The 24881-nt window shown below is 34.4% G+C and overlaps 1 protein-coding gene across 21 annotated transcripts in view; it reads right to left on the bottom strand.

The window, feature by feature from the left end:
- The window catches only part of FOXP2 (forkhead box P2), a 629028-nt gene that overhangs the window by 18911 nt on the left and 585236 nt on the right, over positions 1-24881 (bottom strand). For all 21 annotated transcript variants that reach the window (XM_060196460.1, XM_060196464.1, XM_060196461.1 and 18 more), the window contains 6 exons: positions 24288-24489; positions 23140-23216; positions 22899-23000; positions 20382-20503; positions 19057-19126; positions 17822-17985 (listed from right to left, as the gene is read on the bottom strand). In XM_060196460.1, the coding sequence (XP_060052443.1) occupies positions 17822-17985; positions 19057-19126; positions 20382-20503; positions 22899-23000; positions 23140-23216; positions 24288-24489 (737 nt within the window). The remainder of the gene's footprint in view (positions 1-17821; positions 17986-19056; positions 19127-20381; positions 20504-22898; positions 23001-23139; positions 23217-24287; positions 24490-24881) is intronic.

The raw sequence follows: 24881 nt of genomic DNA, 5'->3' as shown, positions 1-24881 counted from the left end.
AGCCACCAAACTGCAGATGCTACCATGACAATAACCTGACTTCACTGGACAGATGACCTCACCAATATACCCTGGAACCCCACCTCTCCAGACACATGTCATACCAGGGAAAGATAGAAATAGGCTGGGAGTATGGATCGACCTGCCAATGCCCAACTTCAGTGGAGAAGCAATTACAGAAGCCAGACCTTCCACCATCTGCACCCCATAATGACCCTGGGTCCATGCTCCCAGAGGGATAATGAACAGGAAAGCTTCCAATGGAGAGGATGGGATATGGAACTCTGGTGGTGGGAATTGGTGGAATTGTACCCCTCTTACTCATTGGTCTTATCTATCATTATTAAATAAATGCAGAAAAGAAATATCCTCATCTTTATTCTAAAATCAAATCAGGTGGGTAAAAAAGCTGAAGATACTAATGAAAGAAGGAGGCAGTAGTTAAAAGGAAGTTGGGGAGATAAGAGTCCTACTTTGCAATGAGACAGCACTTTAGTTGTGGGTCGAATTGTGTTTACATATATTTGTGGGAGATATGAAATCAGACTATTGAGACAACTATTTTGTATGACAATATTTCTTCCAACAAAATTGGTTTAAAATAGATATTCTTTCAAGCTAAAATTCAGAAACTTACTGATAACCACTAAAAACTGTAAAACTGTTCTGCCCAAGAAACAGAAAATACTTAATCAGACTTTTTAGTCCACTACCTATTTACTATGAAAAATCAATGATTTATATTTTACATTTCTTACTTAAAGTATAAATAGCCACCTCAGAGTATGATATTATTTGTATTTGGGAGAACTAGAAAATTGTGGGCACTTCTTTAGAAAACTGGAGGGAAAATACTTAGTGATAGATAAAAGGTCTTATTATTATGACAGAGAACTGCAAAATCTATAACTAAAATGCAAGCAATTCTAGAATGATAAAAGCTATTTTTTATTACAAGTGCAAAACAAAAAAATCCATAGAAATTATGTGTAAACCATCTTGAGTTGATAGGAACAATGCTTCCAATTCTCATTGGATTCTTGGTCTAATAATACAAGATAAATATACAAGTAACTGATGCCACACAAAATATGGTTCATACTATAGTAGATAAAATGTTATTAGAGAAGGGAGAAGGCAATTCACTTACTGAATGCTGTATGAAGAAGAGAGGTGCCACTTCAGAAAGACTTTGAAATATATGAAGATGTTCGTTATGCAGAGTTGAAGAAAAGGGCATTCTGAGTGAAAAATGGAGAAAATGGAGAAACATAGATATGTTGTGAGAAGCCTGAGAATGTTTAAAGGCCATGCAGGAAAGAGGGTTGATAACGGGGAAAAAATAAATGTGAGAAAGCAGAACAAGGTCAGATGGAGAAGGGTCCTTGAGCTGCATTTTATGGAGCTTAAAATTTATTCTCTGTCAACTAAAGGGCTGCTGAAAGTTTTTGAGTATGGCAGTGAGAAGAAAGAAGAATTGTAGAACAGTGTAGTGACTGCAGGGCACTAGAGATAGACTTACTAGTAAGGAGCTTACTAAGATAGTACAATAAGGTAATGACAGTCATAACTAAAATGGTAGTATTAGAAAGCAGAAGGTAGTAAGAATTTAGGCTACCCATTTAAATATGTATATAAGTATCAAATGTATATAATAGTATATAAATCTATGTTGAAAGTACTAAAAGTTAGAAACAGAGATAATGCTCATGTGTTAGGGTGCATACTGTCTTGCATTTGGCCCACATTCTAACCCTCACACCACATGGGGGCCGGGGGCCATGGAACTAAGTGAAGATCAGGTCTGTGGAGTTCATCCCTAGACTCTGGTTCTCTCTCTGTGATTCTCTATTTGAATGAAAAAGTGATCTGGAAGTACTGAAATTGTACAAATATGAGGCCCCAGTTGCACAAAACAAAGGAAATACATTCTAAAGGTTAAAATATATCAAGACACTTAGTAATGCATATAAAATTTTGATGAATACATTTTCTTTTAATTACTCAGAGGAGGAAAAAGAGATCCAAGAAAACTTGAATTAGGAAATGGAAGATGGTAAAATATTTTTATAAAGCTCTAAATAGTCTTTTTTTGTGATTGAGATGCTAAGAGTAGCAATAAATGTTGTGATACTAGCTCACTGGAAATTTTATTTATTTTTAAAATTTACTTCATTTTTTATGTCCATTTAAAGAAAAAACTATTTTGAAATTAATTTTTAAAGGGAAAAGGCATAACATGTTCCTATCCTATTATCCAGAAAAGAAAAAAAAACTATACAGTATTTCCAGAAAGTTGTAGCAAAATGGAATGTTGTCAACTATTAAAAGAGGTAACATTATGCTGGGGAGACAGTGTAATGTAAAAAGACTTTCATGTATGGGCACCAAAGTTACCAGGTTCAGTCCTCAGCACCAGTGTTCTGCACTGGCAGAAAAAAAAAAAAAGTAAAAAGAAGGGAGAAGAAAGTAGGTAACACAGTGACTGGGTGATGGCATAGCTAGTAGAGTGCACATTACCATGTGCGAGGACCCAGGTTCAAGCCCCTGATCCCCCCCTGCAAGGGGGAAAGCTTCACCAGAAGAGGAGCAGTGCTGTAGGTGTCCTTCTCTCTCTCCCACTTTCTGTCTCTATTAGAATGAAAGAAAAAACTATGGTTGCCTAAACAGTGTATCTATGCAGGCACTGAGCACCAGTGATAACCCTGATGGGGGGAAAGGGGACACTCCCAGATGACCTTACTGGTTTATGATAGAATTTGTAAAATTTTAAAAGTCATAGTAGCTATCATCAAATACTCTGAAGAAAAAGCTTGTAATTGATAGCTTACATATAAAATGTCAAACTAGGCTAAAATAGGTTTATTTGGTTTAAACTATATAATCAGATTCCCTTATATATTTTCTTTAGATAATACTAATTATTTAGGACATATTTTTAAGAAAAAATAATTATATTTAAAAATATTTTATTTATTTTAATGAAGGAGATATATAGAGAAAGAAAAAGACAGACATAGAGAGACCAGAGCACTGATTAGCTCTGGTTTATAGTGATACTAAGAATTGAACCCTAGGACTTGAGAGCCTCAGGCTGAAAGTCTTTTGTATAATCATTATGCTACTTCCTCAGCCTCAGAATCCCCAGAGTTATAAACTTTTTAAGATATAGTTATTCATTTATTTGGAAGAGACTCAGAACATCATTCTGGCACATACATTGGTGGGGATTAAACTTGGGGCCTCATGTTTGAGTCCCACACGCCAACCATTCTGGTACCTTATGGACCACTTGAAAAAAAATGTAATACACTTGTCAATATTTACTCATTGGAAAAGAGTAACATCTTTTTAGAAACAGATATATTCAAAAATTTTATTATATTTATTAATTAATTAGACAGAGATAGCAAGGAACAAGAGAAGAGGGGGAGATAGAGAGACACCTGCAACACTGCTTCACCACTTGCAAAGATTTCCCCCTGTAGATGGGGTCTAGGGCCTCGAACCTGGGTCCTTAATAAGTATTGTAATATGTATGCTCAACCAGGTGCCCCACCACCTGGCCCCCAGATATATTTTTAAAAGTAATCCTATAGATTGATTTTTAAAGCTTTTTTACTACCCTAGTACTCCTGAAACTGTACCAGAAACTGTGGAACATTTCTATAAAAAAGCCACTCCCTCATTAACACTCAAAATATTTATCCTAGAAATATAAGCAGTACTCATATGCTTCAATTTTAGTATGGTAACTAATTTTCTTTGACTCAGAATTACAATTTGTACTTAGTAAGATGAAGATACATATTACTCTGAGAAATATATTGAATGTACTGAAATATGTTTAATCAATATATATATGTATTCAAAATCTTAATTTTTAAAAGTTTTTTTTTCTATCCTCACTCCTACTTAATTTAGTTTGGATACCTTCAACTTAGGTGGAATACACTGGTTAAGTCCCATAGGAACTGCTTATAATCATATAACTTAATTTTATTTTTTCTATATGTCCCAGTTGCTGGTTAGCATTGTTTAAAAAATATTACAGTATATCTAGTATAGCTAGTAACACTAATTTTGACTACTGATTTGCATAAGTTTACAATATTTCACAAATTAACATTTTTACTAGCTGAAAGGCAATACTAGGCAAGAAAAGAATTTCTGTAAACTATGTACAATGCTTAGTATATTATAAAAATTGATGAGTGACTATTGCTAATTATGGGCAGGCAAGCATTTAAAATAATCAATGTATATGATTAGAACCATATCAATTTAATATGTGTTAAAGTGCACTTTCAACTAGTTCAAATTTCAATGGTAAAAAATACTCATGCTTGCTACATAAACATTATTTTGAATAATAATACTCAGAAATGCATGACAATTAAAGAGGACATAAAAATATACTTTTTACAGTTTTATTAATCAAGAAAGTCAAGTGAAAACGTGCCTTATGGCCAGGAAGCTGGCATAAAAAGGGAGAACCTACTTGTAACTGAGGTGCCAGAAAACATAGTATTCAGGTTCACTCCCTTGGTACAACCTGAATCAAGAGCTGAGGACTCTTCTGTCCCCTTCCCTCCTTTCTCTTAATAAATAAGTAAATTTATGTGCAGAGTTAGATAGCATAATGGTTATGCAAACCGACTGTCATTCCTGAGGCTCCTAAACCCCAGGTTCAATCCCTTGCACCACCATAAACCAGAGCTGATCTGTGCTCTGGTAAAAACAAACAAACAAACAAAAATAAAATAATTTTATAAATATAGAAAGAGCGCTATTAAATGCCCTATATGTTTCCTTCTTTGACTAATGATAGTCAAATAAGTTTTGCTTTTTTTATCCTAAAATAAAAATAAAACTCTAATCCTAAAATATTTAATAAAGATTATGACTGTTCTTTTCAATTTTCTTAAAATATAACCTTTCACTGTTAAATTGCTGAAGACTATTATATTCAGATGGTTATAACAAAATCTCTCTTCTGTGACACACTGTGAATCTTAGCAATGCAGACTAGGCAGTAGTAAATCCTATAGAGCACATACATTACAACGTGAAAGTATGCAGTTTCAAGTCCTTGCTCCCCAGCTGCAGGGTGAAAGCTTCATGAGTCATGAAGCTGCACTACAGACAGGTCTCTCTTTCCCTCTTGGTCTCCTTCCAATAAATAAATAAATAAATAAATGATGAATAAAAATTTTTTAAAGATGAATTCATCTGGGGATCAGGCAATAGTGCAGCTGGTTAAGCACACGTGGCGCAAAGTGCAAGGACCAGCTGAAGGATCCTGGTTCCAGCCCCGCTCCCCACCTTCAGGGGAGTCACTTCACAGGTGGTGAGGCAGGTCTGCAGTTGTCTATCTTTCTCTCCCCCTCTCTGTCTTCCCCTCCTCTCTCCATTTCTCTTTGTCCTATCCAACAACAATGACATCAATAACAAGAACAATAATAACTACAACAATAAAAAGGGCAACAAAAGGGAAAATAAATAAATATAAAAGAATGCTTTTAAAAAGATGAATGCATCTTTAAATTATATGTTACATCTCAATAAATTTGATAACACAAAGAAGCTGAAAAGAATTTGAAATTGACTAGGGGTATATATTTGAATATATATATATATATACATATATATATATATATATATATATATATATATATCCCAAATCTTAAAGTTAAAATATACAGGTATGTAAAAACCTTCATTTTTTGCCTGTTAGGAAACTTAATACTAAGTAACAACATTCATTTTTAAACAATTTAGTACATGACTTTTTGACCCTTAAAAAAAAATGGAAAATTTTAAGGTTCAAAGAGTATTAGTGCAGATGAAGATGTATGTTTTAACAAAGTATCTTTTTTAGATGTAAAACGGAATCAGTAAGCTGAAAGTTTTAGAACACTCTTTACCTAAATTGTGGGGATTCATACCAGAGATGTCACATATCATCTGTATAGTTCTATAAAAATCCTTCAAAACTCTCTAGGAACCCACAAAGTTCCACAATTGGCACTGTGGGGATATAACACTTTTTAGCTGAAGGCATGGTACCTCTGGGAGAATCTTTTTATTAAGAGGAACTAGAATGAGTTGTAAGTGCCACATATGGGGACTGGGATAATGTAAAAAAGAACAGCAGCTACTAAGCCACACGTGTAGCACTTTCAAAAAAGATGAGATGATAAAGAGCTGACATAATCATAAGTTTTGTACAATCACTTTGGAAAGTGATCTCAAAGCTAACTAGCAAACTCAATGAAAAAGTTTGGAGATTAAATAAAAATGGAATTAAGTCAGAACAAAAAATTTAAGAGGTCCAGAAATGTTAGAGGGAAAAGGGTAACTGGAATTTTAATTAGAAACTTGTGAAAATATAATTTAAAAAATTCTTTATGTTCATCATATCTTCATAATTTATCTTAATGACCCAAAATATCAGGAAATTAAGTTTAACAGGCATGAAAACAATGAAAGAGAACATTCTACTTGTTCAAACTGTCAGTCACTTTTAACTGCTATCCTCTGAAATGTAGAGCTACTTCGATTTCAAATGCCTTTGTCTATAGAGAGACCTAAGATCTGTATAGATTCTATGTAAAGTATCACCAAATAAAGGTGCAAGCTCTCTAGATTCTACATCTGTCTACAAAGATCAATTCAAATGTAATGAAGTGAAAGAGAACAGAAGGAAGAAAAATATTATATATTTGAATATTTTCTCTATGTTTCATGGAAATTCACAATTCACATTAGTATTTTAATAGTTTTACAAAATGGGTATTTATTACGGTCTGTCTTTTGGTTGCACAATACTATTCCCAGGAAAAACTGAAGCTCATCATTGGAATGGCACAAGTGAAGTTTTTAAGAAACAAAGCATATTGTAAAAATGGCTGGGGTGTGTGATATTTAGGAAGTTCTGGGGCACACAGAACTGTGTTCAACATAGTGATCAAAATATCAATGTGATACTCTTGTTACTTTTGAAATAATACTGCACTATTCATGTTTGTGATGCTTCAGCCTTTGATTTCCTTATCTTAAGTTTTTAACTTTTAATACATTTATTTCCTTGTCTATATGGGCTACATTAACATTCTGAATCTAGATAAAAATCATTAATCTCAAACTTCAACTACTGCTTTAATATTAGATAGAAAATAATAATTGCCTGCAATAAATAAGGAATATCATCAAGTAGAATTTTGAAATAACACTGAGTAAGAGGATTCAGGAATAACACATAAAATATGATCTGAAAAACTTAATAGTAGGAGACTAATAATCTGAAAGGACGATGATGTGACAATAGAAAACAGTGAACTAAGTCCTCTAGCACTGGAAGAGCATTTTGATCTTGATGAGCAAAATTTGATAGTTTAGAAATGGGAATATCTCTTAACATTTTTACAAGAAGCGAAAAGGAGCAAATATGAGTCAACTTATGAGAACAAGAAGAAACAACTGCTTAATAAAAATAAATGAAACAACTGAGCTGAACTAAATATGGTGGGCACATCTTTAAATTTCCCTTTTTCGCTTCAGATTTAAAGTGAAACAGTAAATGCATTCCTTATACCAGTATGAGTTTACCTTCCAGGGCTACTCCAAATATTTTCTTTTCAATAATTTAGGTCTAGCACATGGGAGAAGAGAGTAAATTCAAATTATTTTCATTTAAATAGAGTATCAATTCTGACTCTCTAAATAACTTTTAAGGAGACAAATAACTGATTTTAAAAAAAGGAATTTAAAGTCATTTCTATCCATATTCTATAGATCTCTGAAAAGTCAAGTAAGGAAAGCAGCTCTATACATTGTATTTATACTCAATTCAGACTCTTAAAAGAAGTAGTGCTTTTTTAAAAATTATTCTTTATTGCCACAGGGTTATTGCTGACTCAGTGCCTGCATGAGGAATCAATCCACTGTTCCTGGTGGCCTCCCCCCCCCCCTTTTATTCTTTCTATTTTTATTAGACAGGATAGATAGAAATTGAAAGGGGAAGAGACTAGAGAGAGAAAGAGAATGACACTTGCAAACCTACTTCACTGTGAAGCATCCTGCCTGCAGGCAGGGACATAGGGTGGAGGGGTGGTGATGAGCATGTGTGTACTTAACTGGGTGTGCCACTGCCTAGTCCCCAGAAGTGGCACTTTTTTTTTCAGATAATGAATGGCTCTAGAACTTAATACCACTAGAAAATAAAAATTGTCAAAATATGGTTAAAGAATCAAACAAGTTGGGCGGGATAGAAAGCATAATGGTTATGCAAAGAGACTCTCATGCCTGAGGCTCTGAAGTCCAGATTTAATCCTCTGTACCACCATAAACCAGAGCTGATCAGTGCACTGGTTAAAAAAAGAAAAAAAGAATTAAACAATTCTATAATTCTTTTATTCAACAACAAAAATAAAAACATTTTTGGTAAAACCTCCTTGATATTAATATTTGAGTTATACTGCATTAATTTTAGTTTTCCAGTTGACTATCAGTAAGATTTAAAAAAATAACAAAATTTGCAAGAATAGTCACAGATGAGTTAACTGGTTTTGTTGATTTGTAGACACATAGATTTCAGACAGTTATTAAATATGGACTAAGTATTTAAAACTAAAATAAAACTTCACAAATGTGCTCTACCAATATTTAGAAAGATCACTTATTCTCTTGTAAAGATGAACATTATACTTGGTTATCTATTCTTCCTAAAATCTATTGCTTTCCCTTTGTCATGATAATAAGGGAACTGTAGTTTGTCTTCTATTTTTTCTCTCCAAATGACTTTATTGGGGGGTGGTAATGACTTACAGGACAGTTGTAGACATATGGGAATACTTTCTCATTTCCCCATGGATATCTGCACACCACTCACACCAACTAGGTCTTGGACTAGGTTCAGGGGATTCTGGGAGAGGGGGAAACACCTAAGGATGGAGAGAAAGTAGTAGTGGAAAAGTTCTTGAATTCATTCCCCAGAGATCTGGCTTCTTGTCTAAGCTCTGTTGTTAATGATTTCAGTGAGTTTGATTAAGTCACTTAATTTCACAATCTGTCTTTTAAATATAGGCTAAATAATTTTTTAGATATATTCTTATTATGGGGTATTTTTTGTCTCAAAATTCATATATCTATCCCCTAATCTCCAGTGCCTCAGAGTGTAACTGGATTTGGAGACAGGACAGTTTATTCAATAACTATGAATGGAGTCATTAACATAGATCCCATTCAATATGATTGATGTTCATTTGAACTTGATAACTGATTAACTACAAATGTGTTAAAGATGTCTTTTATCATCCCTAGTTTAAGAAGTGTTTACTTAAAAGAATGGAAGAAAAACTGAATATCACCAAGTCCACTTAAAATAACAGTACACATACAAACTCACATGATACTTTATTTTACTTCTGCCTTATCATCTCATCACTTTTTAAATGCTGCAATTTTAACATATTTTTGAGAGTACAGAATTATTTCACTTATAGATGGAACATAAGAAAAAAGACTGTAAGGGGAACAAAAAATAAGGTGAAACTTGGGACTGGATGTGGTGTATTTCATCAAAGCAAAGGGCTCTGAGAAAGGAGAAAAAGAAATGGGATAGTGCAACTCTTAGGTCCTGGTATGTAATAGTAGAAAAGACCTAAGGATCTTTGGGCCATACTCCCGGAGGGATAAAGACTGGGGAAGTTTCCAATGGAGGAGATGGGTTATGGAACTCTGGTAGTGGAAACTGTATGGAATGTACCCCTCATACCCCACAATCTTGTCAATCATTATTAAATACTAATATTTTTTTTTAAAAGGAAAGAATCTAAGTTGATGGAGAGAATGTCTTACCTATTATGTGGAGATGACAGAGTGCATCTATATGTCAACAACTGTAATATAAACCATTAACCCATGAATAAAGTGGACAAAGAAAGACTGAAAATAATAACTGTCAGAATTTAACATCGGGTGCAGTTAGAAAAGAGAATACTGAGAAGTATAGTTTTTACTTTTATAAGATTACCTCATGAATTCAAGCCATTTCTAATTAATCATGTGCTATTTGACTCTTTGAAATCAGTATCACATAGTTATTGGATGCTTGTTTTGTATATTACAATGTATTAAGGATTTTGTATGCCAAAATATATACAGAATACAGTTTAGTCTTTTTAAAATATATGTATTTATTTATTTATTCCCTTTGTTGCACTTGTTGCTTTTTTATTGTTGTAGTTTTTATTATTGTTGTTACTGACATCATTGTTGTTGTATAGGACAAACAGAAAAGGAGGGGAAGGCAGAGGGAGGAAAGAAAGTTAGACACCTGCAGACCTGCTTCACCACTGGGATCCTTACGCAGGTCCTTGTGCTTTGCGCCACATGCACTTAACCCTCTGCGCTACTGCCCGACTCCCTTACAGCTTAGTCTTTAAACAGTGAGTATCTGCAAAATTAGCAGGCTTGTATACAGGGACACACACAAGCTCACATGTACTGTATTAATACAGATAAAGGGACAAAGAGGGAGCTCTTTGGGAGTGTGAAACAAAGTGTATATTCTGGCATCAAAATCACTTGGAAGCTACATGTCTACCCCTCACCACTGGGCTTTTACTTTGGTGCCCTACTTACAATTTGGTCAGGTCCTGCTTTTAGTTTCCCTTTCAGATCTTCTTCCTCAACTTCTGTTGATGAGTGGGCATTTGTTCTGTCTCTGAAGATTTGTGTAGTTTACAAGTGAGAATACTGACAAATCTATTAAACAAGGAAGAAAAAGAAAGGAAGGAGGATAGGAAGGAAGAAAGAAACAAAGAAAGAAAGAAGGAAAGAGAGAAAGAAAGAAAAGCATTAAAATAAATAAAGCTCTAACCCCCTTCAAAAAGAAAAGAAGGAGAAGGAGAAGGAGAAGGAGAAGGAGAAGGAGAAGGAGAAGGAGAAGGAGAAGGAGAAGGCTTTGCTTGGAGAGCTATCCCCCCTTCTTTGGATGATACCACTGCTGAGCCAGTAATATTGATAAAGAAATCAGCTCTATAGGAGGCTTGCCAGGAGTGGCTGGTATGGGGGTTGGTATTGTGGTGGGGCAAGTTCAGAAAGAAATAGCCAAGCCAAAACCCCCGGCTGAATCCCTGTTTCCTTTGTTCTTTTTGGTCTCTGTTTGCCAGTCCAAGGGTGGTTTATAGGACTCTTCTTTGGTGACACCCTGACTACCCTCTGCTCTCCTCCTCCACCACTGCCCCCCAGATTGTACCCTCACCCAATATTCTAAGGATGAGATCAGCTTCCTTGCAGAGTTCATATCAGGTGTTGTCTCCAAGCTGCCATCAAAGCTCTGCCCCTACAATTTTTCGTTTCATGTAATAGGCAGTATCATTGTCTTTATTATGGGGAGTGGGGAAGTGAGGGAATTTATCACATTTGTATATTTATGTAACCACTATAGCAGTCATGATAATTGCTGACCACCTCCCCAAATAATCTCTCTTAAAGAAATTTAAGTCATACTTTGCTAATGCTTCACTACTGCTCTAATACATTGTTTATTTGAAAATGTCATTCACATAAATAAATGTTCATAAAAATGTCACACACAAAAAAAAAATCACTTGGAAAATTTCCTGGGAAAACAGAAATATCCCATTTAGGACAATAAAAATAAAAACATTTTTCAATGAAAGAATAAAAATGTGCTACATACATAAAAAATTAACCTTCTGCTTCTGGTCTTTCCCTAACTCTACCATCCATAAATTTTATTCAATTATTGTTTAGTAAGCTTTTAGATTGCTCTTCCTAATATACAACTCAAAATTTATGGAACTCAAGCTCATAACATTCATTAAGAGCCTCACAATGACTAAAAAAACACATCATCACTTGATAATTAAGGTGTTTAACCATCTAGTTCCACTTTAGATATTCTGAATTTCATTTTCCTTTGAACAGTCTAAATTCCTATCAACTCTAATATAAAATGTTACCTAGCCACATATCATGAGGTACTGCTTCATACTGGTATTATTCTACTTAAATTTGACAGTTCCTACAAATTTGGATAAGGTTTTCTGTAATGTGTGTGATTAACCAGGTGCACCACTGCTTGGCCCTGACTGGATAAGGTTTTCTTTTCTCAAATATCTCTTAGCTTGCTAAACATTCCTTCCTATAAATTTCCTGTCTCTTATTGCTTTACTGATATAGTATTGCTTTCTTCAAATGTAAGAGACGGTGAGGAAAAGGAACAGTCAATCACATGAGTACCTAAGATATATTAAAATATAAAATATTAGCATTTTTGCTTATGAGCTCCTTTATAGAAATAATGTAGTATTACAGGAAATTGCAAATACACATTGTCAAAAATATGAAGAAAAAGTGACTCTGATACATCATTAGAAATATATATTGGTACAGTCTCTATGGAGAATGGTAGAGTTGTCTTTAAAAAATGGGTATGCTTTCAATCCATGAACTTTGTCAAAAGGAACCATATAAGACAATCCCTATCAGTGTCCCAGCACATTTTTCCAAGAATGGAGAAGATACAAAAGTTTATCTGCAGACATTAATATATCCAGGGCTAGCCAAAACAGTCCTAAGAGAAAAGAGCAAGAATGGATGCATCATGCTTCCTGACCTCAAAACATACTACAGAGACACAATGATCAAAACAGCCTGGTATTGGAATGAAAACATAAACATTTGCCAGTGGAATAGAATTGAAAGCCCAGAAGTTACCCCGCACACCTACAAATGCCTAATTTTTGACAAGGTAGTCCAAAACACTAAATGGAGACAGAAGAGCCTACTTAACGAATGGTCTTGGGTTGAAACATGCAGAGGAATGAAACTGAACTGCCACCTTTCATCATGTATACAAAAAGCAAACTCCGAATAGATCAATAATTTAGATGTTAGGCCAGAAACCATCAAATACTTAGAGCAAAACACAAGCAGGACTCTCTTCCATTAAAGTGTTAGAAATATATTCACAGGAGTCAGGCGGTAGTGCAGTGGGTTAAGCACAGGTGGCGCAAAGCTCAAGGACTGGCTGAAGGATCCTGGTTCCAGCCCGATTCCCAGCCTGCAGGGGAGTCGCTTCACAGGCGGTGAAGCAGGTCTGCAAATGTCTATCTTTCTCTCCCCCTCTCTGTCTTCCCCTCCTCTCTCCATTTCTCTCTGTCCTACCCAAAAATGAGGACATTAATAACAAGAACAATAATAACTATAACAATAAAACAAAAAAGGCAACAAAAGGAAATAAATAAATAAATATTTAAAAAAGAAATATATTCACCAATTCAAATCCAATTGCAAGGAAAACAAAAGCAAAAATAAACTAATAAGACTACATCAAACTGAAAAGTTTCTGTATGACAAAAGGAATCATTAATATAATACAGAGACTCTGTGCAATGGGAAAAATCTTTATGTGTCATACATCAGACAGAGGGCTAATAACTAAAATACACAAAGTCATCATCAAACTCAACAATAAAAGGACAAACACTTCCACTAAAATGGGGGCAAGGGCCGGTCGATGGCACACTTGGTTGAATGCACATGTTACAATGTGGAAGGACCTGGATTCAAGTCCCCAGTCCCCACCTGCAGGAGAAAAGCTTTGCAAATGTTTAAGCAGGGCTGCAGGTGTCTCTCTGTCTCTCTGTCTCTCTCTCTCTCTTTATCACTCCCTTCCCTCTCAACTTCTGGCTGTCTCTATCCAATAAATTTTTTAAAATAATAAAAACATATAAAAAAGATGTGTGTTTGAAAAAAAAAAGAAAAATGGGGGGGGGGAGAAAAGGACAGAGCCTTTCCAAAGAAGAGATCCCAAGAGCCAGCAGATGTATGAAAAAATGTTCAAAACTACAGATGGTGAGAAAAATGCTAATAAAAAAAATAATGAGATACCACTTTACACCTGTGAGAATGTCGTACATTAGAAAAAATAGAATCATCAACTGTTAGAGTGGTGGGGAGCAGGGGAGGAAAGTGAAGAACTATCCTACATTGCTAGTGGGTCTGTAAATTGATCAAATGTCTGTGGAAAATAGTCCAGAGATTCTTCAGAATGCTGAAATGGACCTATTTCAAAACCTGGCAATCTCTCTCCTGATGTTACACCCAGGGAAAACAAAGACACCTATCCAGAAAGTCCTATGCACATCAATATTCATAGCAGAACAGACTGAAATGGCCCAAACTTAGAAACAACTATGGTACCCAATGGCAGATGAGTGACTAAGAAAGTTGTGATATATATATTGGAATATATTGTGATATATATATATTGGAATTCTATGACACTATTAAAAATGAAGAGGTCATCTTCTTTGCAATATGTTGGTCAGAATTTGAAGGTATCATGTGAAATGAAATAAGCCAGAAAGAATAAGACCAATATGAAATGATCTCATGCAAAGGTGGAACTTAAAAGGATAGTAAGTGTCCAACACTGTACTGTAAACCATTAACCCTCCTAATTAAAAAAAAAAAAAAAAGAGCATGCTGGTTCAGCAAGATAGTTCACTTTTGTGGGTGCTTGCTTTGCCATGTGTGTGACTCCATTACACTGAGGGAAGCCATGCTGCTGTGTTGTCTTTCCCTCTCTTGTCTGTCTCTATCTCCCTCTATATGAAAAAAACTGACCCAGAAAGGTAAAGCCTTGGCAACAAGAAGAAAATAGAAATTCCATCTTACAAGAGGTTATGTAAATTGTATCCACAATACTATGCAGGAAATAGGGAACATTTATGTTCCAGGCACTCATTTCATTTGTGATAGTCAAATGAGATAAATATTAATATTAGTTACCTGCTTTTCAACTGGAAAAAATGAGAAAATAAATGAATCTTACTGAGTTTTTACACTAAGTGCTTAATCTGGAATTGATACAATCTGTCCTCAGAATACATGTTATAATACCACCAGACTTCTCTGCCTTTTTTATGATTGCATCAGCATAATTAGTCTCCTCTAAAACAACAAGAAACAAATAACATACTATGATTTAAGTTTAGGAGGCTTAAGTACACAATTTAAATGCCTTGTAAATTTCATTCCTGTTAGAATTTCAAATTATTTTGTAATGCATTCAATTATGCCCATTAAAAAGACACATTCATGATTTTATTAGAGAAATATTAGGAGAGATCAGAGTATCATTCTGTCATATGAAGTCCCATCCATAGGACACTATATTCATTAAACCACCTCCCTGGCCATAGCCAAATTTTAATGGGAAGATTTAGTTAATACTTTTCCTTTACTTCATAATGCTCACAAAATATCTTCATATTATTTTAATTACAAGTATCTGAAAATCCTATAAAGATGAAGATACAGATAAAAATAGCAGTCCATTAACATGTGACTAGTATATAAAAATTAATGATAGTAGAGAAACATTCAAATAAGGAATACCAACTCAATATTTTTCAGAATAATTAAAATTCTATTATAATTCTATTACTTAGATAAATTCAAGATTTGGCTTCTCTTATTTTTCTTGTAATCTGTCTCAGTGAGACAATGGAAGTTGGGCTTGGAAAACAGCATAGTGGTTATGCAAAAGAATTTGATGCCTGAGGTTCAAAGGTCCCAGGTTCAATCTCCAGCACTATCATAAGCCAGAACTAAGCAGTGCTCTAGCCTTACTCTATCTCTCTCATTAAGATAAAATAAAATATAAAAAATACAATGGAAGCCTTTATATCTCTTTTATATTATGCTGTTTACTTTTATATTTCTATAGAAAATATTTTTCACTTTCACTAATTCATAGGCGACATACAGTGTCTGCAACATTGACTATGACAAATTTTAGTTTTATATATCATGGCAGTTGCACCTCAGGAATTACATATACAATTTTATATAATGCTTTACAAGTGCTATTTTTCTTTAGATATTTCATGAATTATAAAAAAAAAAACAATAAAATGTAAAATCTAAAATAGCAATTGTCAAGTGCAAAGTACTAACCTAAGAATCCCATGATTTAGTCTATTTATTAATTTAGAAATAAAGTATAATGTCTGATAAAATTATTGAACCATTAATTTTTTAATATTTTTTATCACTAGACAATTACATCTTTAACTCATTTCCTACATATCTTTTCTATTTGCTCTATAACAACCACTATATATGGCCTGCTAGCACAAGGAGTTGCATCAGCAGCTTAAACACTTTTATTGTATGTGTCTTTCATTTCTCTGAAATAGGACTTTCTTTTTTTTTTTTTTTAAGGGGGAAAGCAGGATCTAACTCTTGTTTGCTCTTTAAAGTTTTATTGTTTTAGCATTTTATACAGGAAGCCAGCATTAGCATACTCAGGAGAACTGCTGAAAGTAAAAGGCCTCAAGCTACCTAGTGCATGGCTGATAGGATAAAACAGGGATATAAAAACTTTTGTCTGATTGCTCACTTTCCTTGTTTCAGACTACTGCTACTCTCAAGAGCATATATTCATGTTCTTTCTACTTCAAGTTTTATTACTTCTTTTGTATTATTTAATACATCTAAAGACACTTCCGAAAGACAAATTTTTCCATTTTAAAAAAGTAATGGTTCGGAACCTGATGAAACACATTAATGTTCACAGTGTGTTTTTCACAAAGGTGATAAAGTAAAAGTGCCATAAAGCAATTAGGCACAGAATCTTAAAGACATTTATGTGTCAAATAGAATACGATGTTTTAAAAGTCAACAAAAATAATATCCTGTGACAGGTCAAATGGAAACAGGCACAACTGAAGATCATTTTTCTCTTTTAGGTCTTTGACTACTAGGTATTTTAAACAACAACAAAAAAATAGAATACAATATTGAAATAAGAGAACAGTACTACTCTTTGCTCAATAATTTAAAATTAGAATTATATGGTGTTTAACTCTAAGAAGTATGGATGTAAGTTACAACTCATTCTAGCTACCCAAAGGTGTATAAATTTCATTATTAAGATTCTATTCTTCCACCCTCCAATTCAAAGTCCTAACGAGGTCATCGCTTCTTGGTAAATAAGAAATTGATGTGTTTGTCCTATTGAGGAAGGTCAGACATTTTTTAAAGTGTCATACACATTTCTGATATCCACAATACATCAATTTTTAATATATCTACTCTCTCAGCTGTATTAAAAAGATGGTAGGGGAAAGAATTTAGAGTAATTAATGATATAGTTAGCTGCTAAATATTAATAGGAATCGTAGTCTTGCATAAAATATAACATATAAACCTTGCCAATATAGACGCACCAGTAATTAAAGTTGAATATGTAATTATACTGATTTATAAGACAGGCAAAAAGTTACACTTTACTAGCTTCTATGTAAACTGTGGATAACAGTTAAACTTTGCAATTTACGGTTTATAAAAATGGGCAATATCTTGACTAGAGTTCATAAATGGTTTAGAGAGATGTAGTAGTAGTAGTAAAAATTACGACAACTTATTCCACCATGAATATTCTTACTGCCCTCTACAAACCAAACTATGATAATGATGCATAAGCTGTAGAGTCTTCTTAGAAGACACCACTTTACACCCATGAGAATGTTAGTAGTACTAAGAATTTGTAGAGGACTGTTAACACAATAATTTTAAGAGACTAGAGAGAGCCTAAAAGATGTAATAAAACTTATTTTGATACACTTTCTCATATCATGAACATGGTGTAATTTAACTCCACTTAAACTTGTATTTTTCACTTACACATATCGTTAAAAGCTTCAGAAGAATACTAAATTTTAGAATCATATGACTATGGTTTCTTCCTCTTACAGAGATTATTAACCACACTTACATGTGTGGCTGTGGTGAGCAGCCTGGACTGCTGTTCCCATTGCTATCGATGTGATCCAGGGAACCATTGAGGTCTTCATGGACTGCTTGCAGGAGGCCACTAGATGCATTGTTGATTAGTCCGGGATTACTTAGCAAAGGTAAACTGCTCTCTGCCAAGGCAGCCTAGTGAAATAAAGAGGATAGATAACAATTTTTGAAATGTTCATTGAAATAATTAAAACCTGGGAGTCAGGTGGTAGCGTAGCGGGTTAAGCTCACGAAGCGGTGCAAAGCGCAAGGACGGGCATAAGGATCCGCAAGGACCGGCGTAAGGTTCCAGCCCCTGGCTCCCCACCTGCAGGGAAGTGGCTTCACAGGCGGTGAAGCAGGTCTGTAGGTGTCTATTTTTCTCTCCCCCCCTCTGTCTTCCCCTCCTCTCTCCATTTCTCTCTGTCCTATCCAACAACGACATCAATAACAACAACAATAATAACTACAACAATAAAACAAGGGCAACAAAAGGGAATAAATAATAAAAAATAATAATAATTAAAACCTGTATCTTCTTTCAATGAGCTTAGATCATGATGCAGAAGTTCTGGAAGCATTTATTAAAAATGTATGGAAACTTAATAAAGGTGCATAACTGGTAATCTGTAGCAGTTATATCAAGGAAAATGAATGGGAAAATATACGCAACGATTCACCTAGCAAACTTTCTCAGCAGTGTTTCAGCCTTACACATAATAAAATGATATATCCTTGCATGTTGTGAAATACTCCAAGATAATGTAAGCAATTGCTCTGCTTTAGAAAAAAATGACCAGAACTTAACTCAAAATAAAGAAGTCCTGACATTTGCCTCCTCTGCATGAAAATTATATATTATAATTAAACTTTAAAGTTTTTGCCACAAGCACCATGTTCCCCAACACTATGATGTGAAATCATTTATGACAGCCTGGATAAATATTAATGCATAGCCACATGCATTTGCAAAAGCTTCTATCAATCTAGCATTTGCAGGAAAACTGAGTGTTCCAGATTTTGCCACAGGGTGTCCTTCTTGCTTCTTCACATCAAAAGTTACTTGAATTGGAACCAATGCTTTCTACAGGACTAGGTACTACAACTTTCTTAGATGATAAGCCAACTATTAAACACTATAACAATCCCACTAAATACAAGGCTATATAAAATAAAATTACTGAAACATTCAAAGACAAGGATCATGAAAAGTATATTTTATGTTACCTGCAAACTGGCATTAAGAGCTGCTCCATAGCCTAAACTGGTAGGTATATTTTTCACTAATGTTGGGCTTCTAAAAAAAAAAAAAAAAAAAGATAACTTATAAATCAGAATACAAAATGCATGAACTTCAATAATCTCAGCTAAAAAGTTAAGTTCTGGCTTTTTGTCTCACATTATTAATTCAGAGTGTGTCTATGGCCACAAAAACAAGGGAGCAAAATTTAAATATATAATTCTTAAGCTACTATAAATTGACCTTACTAAGAAACAGAGTACATGAAATTTCAGACAGTAGTGAGTATGCAGGCTAAGTGGGGCATGACCTTGAGGATCTCTAACCCTGTTTCTAACTCAAGTAAAGGTTTTAGATCCAGGAAGAACAATATTCATTTGAAAATTTTAAATGCAAATATACAACACAATTACTAATTTGATCCAATCAGGAAATAATTAATGGTTAATTTCTCAAACACCATGAATTAACATAACAAATTACCATAGTTAATTAAATGACAACATAATGGATTAACTATTTCTTGTAGGCAGAAATTAGCACATACTTGACTACAGAAATCAAAAATGAAGGGCCAGTGGAAGATAAAGTATATTAAAGTACAGTTTTCACGTATGGTAGTAGTGATTAGGGGGAGCAAGTAAATACTATATCAAGTACTAGAGACAAAGTGTATCCTTCTATGTTTCTTACTTATTTTTTAGTCTTCTCTGGAAGAAAAAAATATGGACTTCAAACTTCCCTGTCAGTAATTTTCTCAAACTACAACATCTTGATATCATGGATAGTGATAGCTGACAAGGTTGGGGTAAAACACTTGTGTGTCTAAATAATAAAAGTTTGGCTTAGAAAGTTGGGAAACAAAATCACTAACTTTTTCTAAAATCTTTTTAAAAATGCTAACAAAGCAGTGCTTTCAGGAATACTAGTGTCTGAAACCTTAATTTTATTAATAAATAAAATAACTTTTTGTGTGTTCTGCTAGGAAGTAAAGTTTTTCATAAAAGTACAAAGGGATCTCTTAGTTCTAGAAAGTTTGTTTGACATTGAAAAAAAAAATGTTTATGATATACACCAAATGCTGAATTGTTGAAAGCAGTAACTGAAATAGTCTTATGAACATTTGTTTGTGGAAAAAATTACTGGGATTCAGTTGATTTAAGACATTTTAACCCAGATTCAAAAAACTGCTAAATGACAAGGGACTGTTAGTTAGCATGCCAATAGTTAACCATCTCTTACCTCACCTCCACCTTTAAAGTATTTCCCTTTTTCTGGTGGCCACAGAATTGCAAAATTATCACAAACATACCCTGTTATCTTTTGTGACCTCCGCTTCTGGTATTCTACTTCATCCACAGTCCACACTGCTCCTTTAACATTTTCTACTCTAACAAAACACTTGTGCAGGCTAAGATTATGACGTACTGCATTCTAAATCAGACAGAAGACAGGGGAAAGGCAGCAAAAGAAAAAAAAAAAAATACTGTTGAGTGATACAGTCAAACATATTATATTATTGATGTTACTTTATCAGAGAGAAAAATCTTGTGTTTAAGCATTAAAATCAAAATATGGCATGATATTATAAACCCCAAACTTACAAATTACTGGAGTCTGTAGTGTATGAACTTTGTGATGAGAGAACCTTCCAAGCTATTTTAATAATAGCTGTGTCAAAACCTTCTTTTCACTGAACTGGTCTAAATTGCAATATCTGTACAAATTACAGTATCTTTGAAAATGCCAGAACAATTAGGTCAGCTCTGTTGTGTCCCTGATCAAGCACTCAGGGATGGTTGAAATGTCCAAAGGAACCAGTCCAGCTTGAGGTATTAAAATGCTAAAAAGGCTACTGTGACAAGTGTTAATTTTGCACAAAGCTTTATGCAAATAAGCTCAAAGGCATTCTTTTCATCCCTATAATAATGAAATGACATAGTTTGTTTATTCTGTATTATTAGATGACATATGAAAGTTAGTGTAACGTTCTGCCTGCACAATAAGACACACTTAAGTTTTTTTTTTTAATTCCCAATAAAGTTTTTGTAAATGTTAAACTCAATTGAAAGTCGTTGGTAGAACCCGAGAGTACATTTTCTTCCCATAATGATTATGCAAACAGATGTTGTTGGCAGCTTTGTATTAGAGTAATTACTCAAAATTAACATTTTTAAATCAAATTAAGCCATTCCTAAAATTTTAACTATAATAAATATACAGTAGACAACATAATTTACCTTGAATATTTCCCACAAATGAAATTATAAATCTAAGCAAATATTTCTTCCTGTCAAAGTACAGTGACATATAGCTATCAAGTACCTAGAAATGACCTAATTCTTACTTTAGGAATATAAAACAAAGTAATTTTGATGAAGATTTCTTTCTATTTGCACAAAGACAAGCTTCTGGCTTGCTTTAAGAGAAGAATTCTTTAGAAAAAAAAAAACATAAGCAGATCTAGCATCTGACCTGAAATCCAAGGATTTGATTGATCTTAATGCCCATGGCTCTGAATATGATAATTTTAATATTAATGAGCAAATGAGCAGTTTTATTATGCATGCGATATAGTTAGAACTAATAAGCTGTTCAGAATGAGTTTTGCTGGATCCCCGAGCTGTGGAGATGAGACCAAGCTAAGATATTAAATCACCTTTCATTTCTTTTAAAATTTCTTCCAGTAAATCAAATGATAGAAAATTCACCACATTCTCTAATGAGTAACAAAAGAAAATGTAAACCTTCAATATAAATATTACTTACTGGGAAACCTTCAAAACATATATTCTACAGATTATCAGTGACATTTTATCATCTAAAATACATCCCAAGTAACTGTGCATAAATAAAACAATTACATTCATTTAGAGTACCACATACTGTAGCAACTAATAACATCTAAACATTTTGTAAATTAAAAGCATTCTGAGCCTTACACCCATATATCTGTAATCGCTTGCCAGATTAATTTGCATTTTAAATCCAAATTAATTCACTTTAGCATATCTCACAGTCTAAAATTCTTAGTATGCTGATGAGTGCTTTGCTGCTTCTATTCTTCTCAGCTACAAACATTTTCCCCTTTTGTACCAAATGGCTTGTGGCTAATTGATGTTTCTGACTGCTTTTTGAAATGAAAATAAAACAGTTCACTTAGTCTGTGCTGAGTGCCCTTATCTTTCCAGACGTTGCTCTTTTCCAAAAATAGATGCACAGAACTAACATTTTTTTTAGCTCCTTGTAGAATCCAGACAATGAAGTTGTTTGGACAGGGATATAGATGAACCCTTTTGTCTAAGTAAATAAACTGCATTTATGTTCTGACAGGATAATATTCACTTTACTTTCTTTTAGTTCCAGCTGAGTAGCCATGGCCCTCACTCCCATGGCAGCTTCAGTCTGTATGATGAGGTATGATGTGTACAAAAGGCGCAGACCAAGACAAAACCTACAGCCTCCATTTGTTGCACAAGCCAAACAGACATTTTTCAAACTAATTAGCCAATAATATGCAAGAGAAAAAGTAATATCGTGCGACTAACAAAGGTGTTGATGATTGAGTGCTCACACTGTAATTAGTGTGTCAGGCCCTCGTTTCTCTGCCAAGCCTCAGCTATTAATTGCACCAAATTAGAAAACTATATCAGAGGCAAAATTATTCTTTCACTTGTCATTTTGAGAGAGGGAATTCATTCCATTCAAGAGGCAGGTTAAAAAGAGGGGAAGCAGATACTAATCTGCTTATGTCATGTAAATAAATGTTCCTTGTGCTATCTGTGAGGAACTGTGCTAGGCGTCTTAAAACTGCTGGAAAAGTTGTTACCTTCCAAGTTGCAGCATTACGCCTGAAGTAAGCAAATGTCCTTGTAAACCAGCTGTAAATTTCATTAAGTGTTAACTGCCTGTCAGATGACTCCATGATCGCCTGGAATAAGACAAGAAACACAGTGACATAAAATAATGGTTTACTAACTAGACTAGATGACACTTTCTCATCCAAGCCTTACTTTAAGCATTAATGAATTTTAATTTAATCAGGCAAAGTTAATTTTCCTTCTACTTACCTGCCTTATGAGAGTTGCATAAGTAAATGGAGGTCTGACATCTGCATTTTTATAAAATTCGTAGTTTGGGGCAATCTCTATAAAAATAAAAACTAGGTGTTAATTCTGTTAATAATTCACATTATATGTAATTGATATTTCTTATATTCCCCTAGTACTGGTGAAGTGATTTAGTGAGAAAGGCACCGACTACTGAAAGCACAAAGCATGACAGTGGAATTGAATTATATGGAAAAGGCCATTTCTGACGTGAAGTGCAAATGAAGCATCCCCTGGTTGTTCCCTGTATTCCAGGAACAGTGTGAGCAGCTTTCCTGAAGATTTTTCCAACAGCCAGGTCTTCTTTTAAGCAGGTGGTTTAAGCATGTTCTTACATGGACTTTTGCCTCCCCTCCTCCCCTCTCCCTCGCCATAATCTTTGCTTTTATCATCTAATACTTCCTAAAGAATAACAGGATCATCTCTGGGTATCTGTGGTCATCTAACAAAGGAAACACACAACTTTCACAAGGGCCCATGTTGAAAATAACTTTACTTTTTTTTTATAAAAGGAGGGCTTTGGGCTAATAATGGTTACAATGTGTGACTGTGATTCTCCAGATGCCCTTGGGCAGGGGTGAGGGGTAAGGAGAGAAGGGAGAAGGCTAAACTTTGCTTCTCATATGCATCTTAAGAAAATAAGTATATATGGGTATGAGGAACAGTGGTAGGATTACATTTAGCTCCTTGATAAAGGCTGATACATAGAAAGCCTGAACTGAATTACATAAAATAATAGTGCTTCATATATGTCCTTTAAGACTGCTCTTCTCATATAGCATTAATCTCAGCTGTTGTATTGCTATAGCGTTCCCTTGGAGATCAAAGAATCTCATTGAATTGAAGTGATAATATGTGCTATCCTGACAACACATCTCTCAATGTCTCTAATGGGGAAAGCTTTCTTTCCTGAACAACCACTCAGAACAATTCATCATGAGGTGCTTAGGGAATCACCCCTATCCACATTTACCAGGAATAAAACAATTATCACTCCATAAATCATGACTTGAGTTTCCATTTGCTCTGGAATGGCTCATGTACAGTTTCTTCAGCTACAGTTTTCCTCTCCCAAAGTAAAAGAGCTCTACTGAGCATTCATATCCTACCTGATGACATGGGAATGTTGTATTTGTCTGAATGTCGCCTTCGTATGGCTCCCACATTGGGCACACTGGCTGGAGTGATTACTGAGGGTCCCTGGGTAATCGGGGTGACTGGGGCCGTTGGTGTGGTAGGGGTTTGAGGTAAGCTCTGTGGGGATGTCTCCAACATGTTCTTCGACATGGTGACACTAGACACCAGATTTAGCTGCAAAGGCCCAAGAGAAGGGCAGGAAAAAGGTAGAGACAAGAGAAAAAGGCTTAAAAAGGTTTGACAAATGAGAGTGGATTCACTTCTACAGCTGTGTTGCCACTAATAAGCTGCAAAAGGAAGCAGCCAATCTCAACTAATTACAGGATGAAATTGTATCATAAGAACTCTAATTAGAGGATGCTGTTAGAGGTTATCTAATAATCTACTGCAATGTTACTTAGGACGAACTTCTTCTTGTCCTACCAGACTTCAGTGAAAGTATATTTCCTTAAATAAAAGCCAGTTGATGATTATTGACTGTCCCTGTTGTTAAATAGGTCTAACCCCAAGTGAAGTAACAACAACAGCAATAATGAAGGGTGTAATGTTTTCAACCAACAGGACAT

The sequence above is a fragment of the Erinaceus europaeus genome, chromosome 8 (assembly GCF_950295315.1).
Source record: "Erinaceus europaeus chromosome 8, mEriEur2.1, whole genome shotgun sequence".
Classification (NCBI taxonomy): Eukaryota; Metazoa; Chordata; class Mammalia; order Eulipotyphla; family Erinaceidae; genus Erinaceus; species Erinaceus europaeus.
Note: the sequence above shows the minus strand (reverse complement) of the source record. Positions and strands in the feature narration are given on the sequence as shown.